Source organism: Anomaloglossus baeobatrachus, chromosome 1 (assembly GCF_048569485.1).
Source record: "Anomaloglossus baeobatrachus isolate aAnoBae1 chromosome 1, aAnoBae1.hap1, whole genome shotgun sequence".
Classification (NCBI taxonomy): Eukaryota; Metazoa; Chordata; class Amphibia; order Anura; family Aromobatidae; genus Anomaloglossus; species Anomaloglossus baeobatrachus.
In genome coordinates, this window is record NC_134353.1 from 74,010,589 (window position 1) to 74,022,407 (window position 11,819).

The 11,819-nt window shown below is 52.2% G+C and overlaps 1 protein-coding gene across 2 annotated transcripts in view; it reads left to right on the forward strand.

Annotated features, from left to right (window-relative positions):
• The window catches only part of AFAP1 (actin filament associated protein 1), a 193,589-nt gene that overhangs the window by 176,655 nt on the left and 5,115 nt on the right, over nt 1–11,819 (forward strand). For both annotated transcript variants that reach the window (XM_075333279.1, XM_075333289.1), the window contains exons 14-16: nt 530–644; nt 8,444–8,608; nt 11,182–11,372. In XM_075333279.1, coding sequence (XP_075189394.1) covers nt 530–644; nt 8,444–8,608; nt 11,182–11,372 — 471 coding nt within the window. The remainder of the gene's footprint in view (nt 1–529; nt 645–8,443; nt 8,609–11,181; nt 11,373–11,819) is intronic.

Genomic DNA, 11,819 nt, shown 5'->3' on the forward strand with positions numbered 1-11,819 from the left:
CGCTGCTGGCAGCCACCTTGGCAGTAGCCGACTAATGATGTCCCAGACATGCTCTATGAAAGACAAGTCCGGAGACCCTGCAGGCCATAATGGCATGTTTAGGCCTCACAGTAGCACGAGCAATGCAGAATGATGATGTCATCTTGAAAAACGGCTCCTGGAACACTTTGGAGAAATGGCCAAACCACTGGTAACATCACCAAATGCATGTACAGTAATGCTGAGCTGTTAGTGCACCTGGAATGATGACTAGAGGGGTACAACTACTGGACCCTTCCCTCCAGACTTCATCCCAGGTGCATTAACCGTGTTACATTGATTTGGTGGCGGTGCGGCCATTTTCTACAAAGTGTCTCAGATCTTTATTAACGTAGTGTAGGATTTTGGTTTTTACTCCGTGTCAAGATGCAACAAGCGACCTCTATAATCATAATCATTATAAGGATGAGAATAGTATTAATGTTATACGTGTTGATAATAATACAGTAAATGTTGAGTTTCCTTTAAATGTTTTTCTTCTGCTCCGCAGCTCAGGAGTAAGAAGCCTCCGATAGCATCAAATGGCATTACATCCAAATCCAGAATAGCCGCCAACCAGCAGAGGAAGCCGCTGCCGGCCAGCACGGTGAAGCGCAGCAACTCCAGTGAGTACAGGATAGGAACACCCTCTTAGGACATGGGCTTTTCCCCTTTAATGCATGTGACAATAATTTCTGCCATTGGGCTTCATTGATAATTGTGCACCGTTTGGCTTGTACTGGCTCGGAGTTAAGTAAATATTGGTCAGTGAGATTGTAAGTGGTACTTTGCACACTACGACATCGCAAGCTGATGTTAGCAATGCTGAGCGCGATAGTCCCCGCCTCCGTTGCAGCTGCGATATCTTGTGATAGCTGCCGTAGCCAACATTATCACTACGGCAGCTTCACACGCACTCACCTGCCCTGCGACGTCGCTCTGGCCGGCGACCCGCCTCCTTCCTACGGGGGCGGGTCGTGCGGCATCACAGCGACGTTACATGGCAGGCGGCCAATAGAAACGGAGGGGCGGAGATGAGCGGGACGTAAACATCCCGCCCACCTCCTTCCTTCCACATTTGACCCCACCGACATCGCACCTGCGATATCGTAGTGTGCAAAGTGCCCCTAACTCTTTTATCTGTCTTTTCCTGAGCTCCTCTGTGCTGATTTATGATCAGAGTGGAACTAAACTATGATGTGAAGATTAGAAGAAGAATTCAGCGCTGGGCATACATTTTAAAAGTCCATCTTTTTATTTAGGATTCAGTAAAATCCAGCAGGTAAAGTGCCATCACAAGGAGCCATACAGAGCCAGAACACGCGTTTCGACGCTCAGGTCTTAATCATGTTCTCAACATGATTAAGACCTGAGCGTCGAAACGCGTGTTCCAGTTCTGTATGGTTCGTTGTGAAGTCACTTTGCCTGCTGGATTTTACTGAATTCTACATAAAAAGATGGACTTTTAAAATGTATGCCCAGCGCTGAATTCTTCTTCTAATCTTCTATTGGTGGCCGCACCGCTCCGAGCGCAGGACATGCTGATGCTGCAGCGGGTCTGATCGGTGAGCTGGATTTTTCCTTTCTGTGTGCAAATGAACTTTGATGTGGTCAGAAATCACCCGAGAAGAGATCAGAAAACACAGGTAAGAGTTACATAGTGACGATTCACTGTGTCCGCAAACAAAACTCCTGTAAAAGCCAAATGGTTCACAATGTTTGTGAAACCCAATTGCAAAAATTATTATTATTTTTTGTAACCTCTGTTGCTGCCGGATCCGTTTTTCCCCCATAGACTTCTATTAACATCGGATTGTGCCGGATGGCCTTGTATTCCATCCAGCCTTCACTGGATCTGGCAAAATGTGCTTGTCCGGCGGCCGGATGGAACGCTGAGGGGAACGTTTTTTGTCTCCGGCGAAAAACCGTATCGATCCGGCGCCGTACGATGTGTTTTATAATGGAAGCCTATGGACGCCGGATCCGGCGTAATGCGGCGCAAAAAAAAAAAAAAACGATACGGCCGCCGGATCCATTTTTTTTTAACTGAGCATGCTCAGTATCACAACAGATCCGTTACAAAACTGAAGGAACTGATGGAAAAAACTGATGCAACTGATCCTTTCTTTGTCGCTCCTTATTGGGAGACCCAGACAATTGGGTGTATAGCTTATGCCTCCGGAGGCCACACAAAGTATTACACTAAAAGTGTAAAGCCCCTCCCCTTCAGCCTATACACCCCCCGTACTGCTACGGGCTCATCAGTTTTTATGCTTTGTGCGAAGGAGGTCAGACATGCACGCATAGCTCCACAGCTTAGTCAGCAGCAGCTGCTGACTATGTCGGATGGAAGAAAAGAGGGCCCATAACAGGGCCCCCAGCATGCTCCCTTCTCACCCCACTCTTGTCGGCGGTGTTGTTAAGGTTGAGGTATCCATTGCGGGTACGGAGGCTGGAGCCCACATGCTGCTTTCCTTCCCCATCCCTCAATTAGGGCTCTGGGTGAAGTGGGATCCTTTCGGTCTCCAGGCACAGGAGACCGTGCTCCATCCACAGCTCCTGAGGACCATGCTGGATAGGAGCCGAGTATCGTTCAGGGACATGGCCCTGCTACTTTGAGGTACTCTGTGTCCCCGTGGGGACCGCGCACAGCAACACTCCAGCATTGCTGGGTGTGCTAGTGCACCGGGGACAGCAGCGCTGACTGCGTTTGTGCCATTACACACTTCAGCGTCGCTGAGTGTGTTCGTGTAGGGGGACTGCCGCGCTGACCGCCGCTGCCATGGTTATCACTGCGGCGCGGCTGGGACTGTTAGTGCGCCGGGGACTTCCGCGCCGACCGCGCTTATACGGCGGCCGCGCTTATAACTCGAGTCCCCGGCTTTTGCGGCCTAGTCTCGTTTTTCTTCCCGCCCCCAGCCCTGCCAGTCAGGGGAAGGGCGGGACGCTGTACAGGACGGCAGCACTGAGGGCTGGAGCATGCTTTGCATACTCCACCCCCCTCACTCTGCACAGTGGGGCACCAGTTCCCGCACTTTTCTGGGTCACGCCCACGGCTCCCTCCTCTCCTCAGGACGCCGGCAGCCATTCCTCTCAGCTCTGCTAACGCTGGAGAGGAGAGACAAGCTCAGGGAGACCCAGGCAGGATTTCTGGTGCCCACACAACCGCTTTGCGAAGGCGGTAAGCAGCACCTGTGGTGCTGGCCCCACTAGTGCAGAAGTGTACTTATAGATTATATGATTATAGACTATACTTTACACTGTATGGTGCACTGTTGATTTTTGTCTATATACCCTCCTGTATTGCTCAGAGGAGACAACAGCATGTCGTCCACAAATAGCAAGGGTGCCAAAGCACAGACTTACTATGCTGCCTGTGCAGCATGTACGGCTATACTGCCGGCAGGTTCCACTGACCCTCATTGTGTGCAATGCTCGGCCCCTGTGGCACTTTCTCAGCCGGAGCCTCTGCTAAGGGCGGCCCAGGGAGAACCACCTGTTAACACTGTCCAGGTGACAGGGACGGAGTTTGCAGTTTTTACTGAAAGACTTTCTGAGACTATGGCTAAGATATTAGAAGCCTTGCAGTCCAGGCCGGCATCTCAAGCCAGGGGCACTGTGGAATCATTGCCCCCTGGTCCCCCTCAGTTGGAACAGCAATGTCCTCCCGGGGTGTCTCATGGATCCCAGGGTGAGGTCTCTGACACGGACCGGAGCCCCAGACCGATTAAGCGAGCTCGCTATGATATCCCCTCGACATCATCACAATGTTCAGGGTCTCAGCGAGAGGACTCTCTGTATGATGAAGCGGAGGTAGCTGATCAGGATTCTGATCCTGAAGCCGCTCTCAACCTTGATACTCCTGATGGGGACGCCATAGTGAATGATCTTATTGCGTCCATCAATGAAATGTTGGATATTTCTCCCTCAGCTCCTCCAGTGGAGGAGTCAGCTTCTCAGCAGGAGAAATTCCGTTTCAGGTTTCCCAAGCGTACAAAGAGTATGTTTCTGGACCACTCTGACTTCAGAGAGGCAGTCCAGAAACACCGAGCTTGTCCAGATAAGCGTTTTTCCAAGCGCCTTAAGGATACACGTTACCCTTTCCCCCCTGACGTGGTCGAGGGCTGGACTCAGTGTCCCAAGGTGGATCCTCCAATCTCCAGACTTGCGGCTAGATCCAAAGTTGCAGTGGAAGATGGAGCTTCACTCAAGGATGCCACTGACAGACAGATGGAGCTCTGGTGGAATCCATCTATGAAGCTATCGGCGCGTCTTTTGCTCCAGCATTCGCAGCCGTATGGGCACTCCAAGCTATCTCAGCTGGTCAGGCGCAAATTGACGCACTCACACGTACGTCTGCGCCGCAGGTGGCGTCTATAACCTCTCAAACGTCGGCATTTGCGTCCTACGCTATTAATGCTGTCCTGGACTCTGCGAGCCGTACGGCGGTTGCAGCCGACAATTCGGTGGCAATACGCAGGGCCTTGTGGCTGCGGGAATGGAAGGCAGATTCGGCTTCCAAAAAGTGCTTAACTGGATTGCCATTTTCTGGCGACCGTTTGTTTGGTGAGAGATTGGATGAAATCATCAAACAATCCAAGGGAAAGGAAACATCCTTACCCCAGGCCAAACCAAAAACACCCCAACAGAGGAGGGGACAGTCGAGGTTTCGGTCCTTTCGGGGTGCGGGCAGGTCCCAATTCTCCTCGTCCAAAAGGCCTCAGAAGGATCAGAGGAACTCCGACGCATGGCGGTCTAAATCACGCCCTAAAAAGACCGCCGGAGGTGCCGCTACTAAGGCGGCTTCCTCATGACTTACGGCCTCCTCACACCGCATCCTCGGTCGGTGGCAGGCTCTCCCGCTTTTGCGACACCTGGCTGCCACAAGTAAAAGACCGTTGGGTGAGAGACATTTTGTCTCACGGTTACAGGATAGAGTTCAGCTCTCGTCCTCCGACTCGATTCTTCAGAACATCTCCGCCTCCCGAGCGAGCCGAGGCTCTTCTGCAGGCGGTGGGCATTCTGAAGGCAGAAGGAGTGGTGGTCCCGGTTCCTCTTCAGCAACAGGGCCACGGTTTCTACTCCAACCTGTTTGTGGTTCCAAAGAAGGACGGGTCCTTCTGTCCTGTTTTGGACCTAAAACTGCTCAACAAACACGTAAGGACCAGGCGGTTCCGGATGGAATCCCTCCGCTCCGTCATCGCCTCAATGTCCCAAGGAGATTTCCTAGCATCGATCGATATCAAGGATGCTTATCTCCACGTACCAATTGCTCCAGAGCATCAGCGCTTCTTGCGCTTCGCCATAGGAGACGAACACCTTCAGTTCGTGGCACTGCCGTTCGGCCTGGCGACAGCCCCAAGGGTTTTCACCAAGGTCATGGCTACAGTAGTTGCGGTCCTCCACTCTCAGGGTCACTCGGTGATCCCTTACTTAGACGATCTGCTGGTCAAGGCACCCTCTCAAGAGGCATGCCAACACAGCCTCAACGTTACTCTGGAGATTCTCCAGAGTTTCGGGTGGATCATCAATTTTCCAAAGTCAAATCTGACACCGGTCCAATCGCTGACATATCTTGGCATGGAGTTTCATACTCTTCCAGCGATAGTGAAGCTTCCGCTGGACAAACAGCGTTCACTACAGACAGGGGTGCAATCTCTCCTTCAAGGTCGGTCACACCCCTTGAGGCGCCTCATGCACTTCCTGGGGAAGATGGTGGCAGCAATGGAAGCAGTCCCTTTCGCGCAGTTTCACCTGCGTCCACTTCAATGGGACATCCTACGCAAGTGGGACAGGATGCCGACGTCCCTAGACAGGAACGTTTCCCTCTCTCAGGCAACCAAAGCTTCCCTTCGGTGGTGGCTTCTTCCCACTTCATTATCGAAGGGGAAATCCTTCCTATCCCCATCCTGGGCGGTGGTCACGACGGACGCGAGTCTGTCAGGGTGGGGAGCAGTTTTTCTCCACCACAGGGCTCAGGGTACGTGGACTCAGCAAGAGTCCTCACTTCAGATCAATGTTCTGGAGATCAGGGCAGTGTATCTTGCCCTAAAAGCGTTCCAGCAGTGGCTGGAAGGCAAGCAGATCCGAATTCAGTCGGACAACTCCACAGCGGTGGCTTACATCAACCACCAAGGTGGGACACGCAGTCGGCAAGCCTTCCAGGAAGTCCGGCGGATTCTGCTGTGGGTGGAAGCCACAGCATCCACCATATCCGCAGTTCACATCCCGGGCGTAGAAAACTGGGAAGCAGACTTTCTCAGTCGCCAGGGCATGGACGCAGGGGAATGGTCCCTTCACCCGGACGTGTTTCAGGAGATCTGTTGCCGCTGGGGGATGCCGGACGTCGACCTAATGGCGTCACGGCACAACAACAAGGTCCCAACATTCATGGCTCGATCTCAAGATCACAGAGCTCTGGCGGCAGACGCCTTAGTTCAGGATTGGTCGCAGTTTCGGCTTCCTTATGTGTTTCCTCCTCTGGCACTGTTGCCCAGAGTGTTACGCAAGATCAGGGCCGACTGCCGCCGCGTCATCCTCGTCGCTCCAGACTGGCCGAGGAGGTCGTGGTACCCGGATCTGTGGCATCTCACGGTCGGCCAACCGTGGGCACTGCCAGACCGACCAGATTTGCTGTCTCAAGGGCCGTTTTTCCATCTGAATTCTGCGGCCCTCAACCTGACTGTGTGGCCATTGAGTCCTGGATCCTAGCGTCTTCAGGATTATCTCAAGAGGTCATTGCCACTATGAGACAGGCTAGGAAACCAACGTCCGCCAAGATCTACATTTCTCGTACGGCGCCCCTGCGCCGCTCGGATGCACTCTTTGTCCTTGTCGCTGGCCAGCGTAAAGGGACACAAGCTTCCAATTCAACCCTGGCTCGGTGGATCAAGGAACCAATTCTCGAAGCTTACCGTTCCTCGGGGCTTCCGGTTCCCTCAGGACTGAAGGCCCATTCTACCAGGGCCGTGGGAGCGTCCTGGGCCTTGCGACACCAGGCTACGGCTCAGCAGGTGTGTCAGGCAGCTACCTGGTCGAGCCTGCACACTTTCACGAAGCACTATCAGGTGCATACCTATGCTTCGGCAGATGCCAGCCTAGGTAGGCGAGTCCTTCAGGCGGCAGTTGCCCACCTGTAGGACGGAGCCGTTACGGCTCTATTATGAGGTATTATTTACCCACCCAGGGACTGCTTTTGGACGTCCCAATTGTCTGGGTCTCCCAATAAGGAGCGACAAAGAAGAAGGGAATTTTGTTTACTTACCGTAAATTCCTTTTCTTCTAGCTCCAATTGGGAGACCCAGCACCCGCCCCTGTTTTTGTATAACACATGTTGTTCATGTTAAATGGTTTCAGTTCTCCGATATTCCTTCGGATTGAATTTACTTTAAACCAGTTTATAATTTTTTCCTCCTTCGGGCTTTTGCACCAAAACTGATGAGCCCGTAGCAGTACGGGGGGTGTATAGGCTGAAGGGGAGGGGCTTTACACTTTTAGTGTAATACTTTGTGTGGCCTCCGGAGGCATAAGCTATACACCAAATTGTCTGGGTCTCCCAATTGGAGCTAGAAGAAAAGGAATTTACGGTAAGTAAACAAAATTCCCTTCTTTTTTCGCCGAATCTGTCGCATCAGTTTTTTCGCCGGATTGTGCCTGATGCCAAAAAACTGATGTGTGAAAGCAGCCTAAACGGCACATCATAAATCGTCTCACACTGCATTTGATGCAGGCTCGCATGCCGAGCCCGCGTCTTCCAATGCAGATGAAGGCTGAATTATTCAGCCTTCATCTGTCTCTAACAGCCGTGGGTGGAGCAAAAACAAAAAAAGTGGCCAGTCCTTTAAGGGGTTAAGCGCATCATACACACATATAAGCAAAAACAAAGCCCCTCAAAGTACAAGCATCTGCTATAATTCAGCATCACAAACTATCCTCGCGTGTGCCACAATGAATAATTCTGTTTATATCAAATATAATGACATTTATACAATTTAAGTAACAGCCTGTATTATACTCCAGAGCTGCATTCATAATTCTGCTGGTTGGAAATGCGTGTATTTTTAGGCAAATAATCGCTTACACAATTGGATTTCATTAAAGGTTTCGCTTTGTTTGCCTTCTTTAGCCTCCGTCTGTTGCTGGCAGTAAATGAGTTAACTGAGAATCCATCAGTGAGCTCACAATACTGATCTGACAGGAGAGGTTGCAACTTTTATCTGTCTTTTTCTGAGCTCCTCTTAGCTGATTTATAAGAACACATCACACCATAAAACGAAGAGCCCGTAAAAGCCAAATGGTGCAACATTTTTCAGGAATCCCAATCCCAATAATGATTTTTAGTCCCAAATACATGCATTTAAGTAGAAAAAGGTGGACAAGAGCAGGATGGTAATGGGGCATGCAGTAGTAATGCCACTTTTTGCAGGCGCTGAGCAGTATAAATACGGGAAGAACCGCGTGGAGGCCGACGCTAAGAAATTACAACAGAAAGAGGAAGAACTACTGAAGAAGAAGGAGGCTCTGAGGAACAGACTGGCGCAGCTCCGGAAAGAGAAGCGGGATACTAAAGCCGCAATCGAAGCCAATGCAGGTAGGGCCCAGGAGCCATCGTGACCCCTGCTGCACTATAATGGCACCTGTTGTGGATTCTTACCCCCATCTACATCCCAATATCTTATTACCTGCAGAATGAAAAAACCTTGTACCCGCAGTGTAGAACAGATAGTGCAGGGTGGGAGATTGTCAAGGTCTCCCCTTTAATAGCTAAGCCAGTACTGATTACTATGGGCTCAGAACAACCTTCCCTCCCCACACATATTAGCACTTACCAGCAGTGGCCACTAGGGGGATTTTGTATTGTTCGCACCCTGGTCAGACCCTCCTGGAATACTGTGTACAGTTCTGGGCGCCCCAATTCAAGAAAGACATCAATATATTGGAGCAAGTCCAGAGAAGAGCAACCAAGATGGTAGAAGGTCTGCAAACCATGTCATATGAAGACCGGCTAAAAGAACTAGGAATGTTTAGTTTGCAAAAGAGAAGGCTGAGAGGAGACTTAATAGTGGTCTACAAATATCTAAAAGGTCATCACAGTGCAGAGGGAACCACCCTATTCTCATTAGCACAAGGAAGTACAAGAAGCAATGGGATGAAACTTAAAGGAAGGAGATTCAGATTAGACATTAAGAAAACTTTCTGACAGTGAGGGTAGTCAGAGAGTGGAACAGGCAACCACGGGAGGCAGTGAGGGCAGTCAGGGAGTGGAACAGGCGACCACGGGAGGCAGTGAGGGCAGTCAGAGAGTGGAACAGGCTACCACGGGAGGTAGTCAGGGCAGTCAGAGAGTGGAACAGGCGACCACGGGAGGTAGTGAGGGCAGTCAGGGAGTGGAACAGGCGACCACGGGAGGCAGTGAGGGCAGTCAGAGAGTGGAACAGGCGACCACGGGAGGCAGTGAGGGCAGTCAGAGAGTGGAACAGGCGACCACGGGAGGTGGTGAGGGCAGTCAGAGAATGGAACAGGCGACCACGGGAGGCAGTGAGGGCAGTCAGAGAGTGGAACAGGCGACCACGGGAAGTAGTCAGGGCAGTCAGAGAGTGGAACAGGCTACCACGGGAGGTAGTCAGGGCAGTCAGAGAGTGGAACAGGCGACCACAGGAGGCAGTAAGGGCAGTCAGAGAGTGGAACAGGCGACCACGGGAGGCAGTGAGGCAGTCTGAGAGTGGAACAGGTGACCACGGGAGGTAGTGAGGGTAGTCAGAGAGTGGAACAGGCTACCACGGGAGGTAGTGAGGGCAGTCAGAGAGTGGAACAGGCTACCACGGGAGGCAGTGAGGGCAGTCAGGGAGTGGAACAGGCGACCACGGGAGGCAGTGAGGGCAGTCAGGGAGTGGAACAGGCGACCACGGGAGGCAGTGAGGGCAGTCAGAGAGTGGAACAGGCGACCACAGGAGGCAGTGAGGGCAGTCAGAGAGTGGAACAGGCGACCACGGGAGGCAGTGAGGGCAGTCAGAGAGTGGAACAGGCGACCACGGGAAGCAGTGAGGGCAGTCAGAGAGTGGAACAGGCGACCACGGGAGGCAGTGAGGGCAGTCAGAGAGTGGAACAGGCGACCACAGGAGGCAGTAAGGGCAGTCAGAGAGTGGAACAGGCGACCACGGGAGGCAGTGAGGGCAGTCAGAGAGTGGAACAGGTGACCACGGGAGGTAGTGAGGGCAGTCAGGGAGTGGAACAGGCGACCACGGGAGGTAGTGAGGGCAGTCAGGGAGTGGAACAGGCGACCACGGGAGGTAGTGAGGGCAGTCAGGGAGTGGAACAGGCTACCACGGGAGGTAGTGAGGGCAGTCAGGGAGTCGAACAGGCGACCACGGGAGGTAGTGAGGGCAGTCAGGGAGTGGAACAGGCGACCACGGGAGGTAGTGAGGGCAGTCAGGGAGTGGAACAGGCGACCACGGGAGGTGGTGAGGGCAGTCAGGGAGTGGAACAGGCGACCACGGGAGGCAGTGAGGGCAGTCAGAGAGTGGAACAGGCGACCACGGGAGGCAGTGAGGGCAGTCAGAGAGTGGAACACGCAACCACGGGAGGTAGTGAGGGCAGTCAGGGAGTGGAACAGGCTACCACGGGAGGTAGTGAGGGCAGTCAGGGAGTGGAACAGGCGACCACGGGAGGTAGTGAGGGCAGTCAGGGAGTGGAACAGGCGACCACGGGAGGCAGTGAGGGCAGTCAGAGAGTGGAACAGGCGACCACGGGAGGCAGTGAGGGCAGTCAGAGAGTGGAACAGGCTACCACGGGAGGTAGTGAGGGCAGTCAGGGAGTGGAACAGGCGACCATGGGAGGTAGTGAGGGCAGTCAGGGAGTGGAACAGGTGACCATGGGAGGTAGTGAGCTCTCCATCAATGGAAATCTTCAAGCGGAAACTGGATGAACATATAGCTGGGATGATTTAGGAAAACCTGCACTCACAGGGGGTTGGACCCGGTGGCCCTTGAGGTCCCTTCCAATTCTATGAGTCTATGACATTAATATGCAGTGGGGCCCCCCTAGTGGTGGCTACTGGTAACCAGCGCTTTATCATTTAGTATAGAGAGAACACAGAGAATTTCATTCTGGAGATATCACCCGCAGTGATGGTCTGGGCATTTTTTATTTTTTTCTCTTTTTCAGGGAGGAAATCTCAGGCGATGCTGGAGGACAAGTTCAAGAAGTTAGAGGAAGAGTGCAAACTAAAAGAGACCGATCGGGTGAACCTGGAGCTGGAGCTGACGGAGGTGAAAGAAAGCCTGAAGAAAGCCATGGCAGGGGGGATTACATTGGGGCTGGCCATAGAACCCAAGAATGGGACCTCAAGGCCACAGGTAAGGCAGATCGGGCCACCACTGGATTTAGTGTTGGAAAATTGGGCAGGTGCCGCAACCCCAAATTATTGAGCTATTATTTGGGAACAGCAGTGTATATTGGGCTTATGAAAAGTGGTGTGGAGACCCTCACCGGCCATGATTGGCCCTTATCCACGTTCCTTGGCAGGGGACAGGGGTTAGCGGCGCACGGCTCATACCCCATCACCGTACACTCCACTGCAGAACGCTTCTGCCCCTTCGTTGTTACACCAGGGTCTCATTACCCCAATCCTCATTAATATAAAATGAAGAGTTTTCTGAAATGACAGCACATTATAAGAACACGCCATTTAATATTTTGGCAGTTTTATCTTCGCACTATATGGCGGTATTATATGAAATTACACAATATAACCTCATGGTCTGGTGTTCGATACTTTTTGTTCTCATTTTCTATAAAATTAT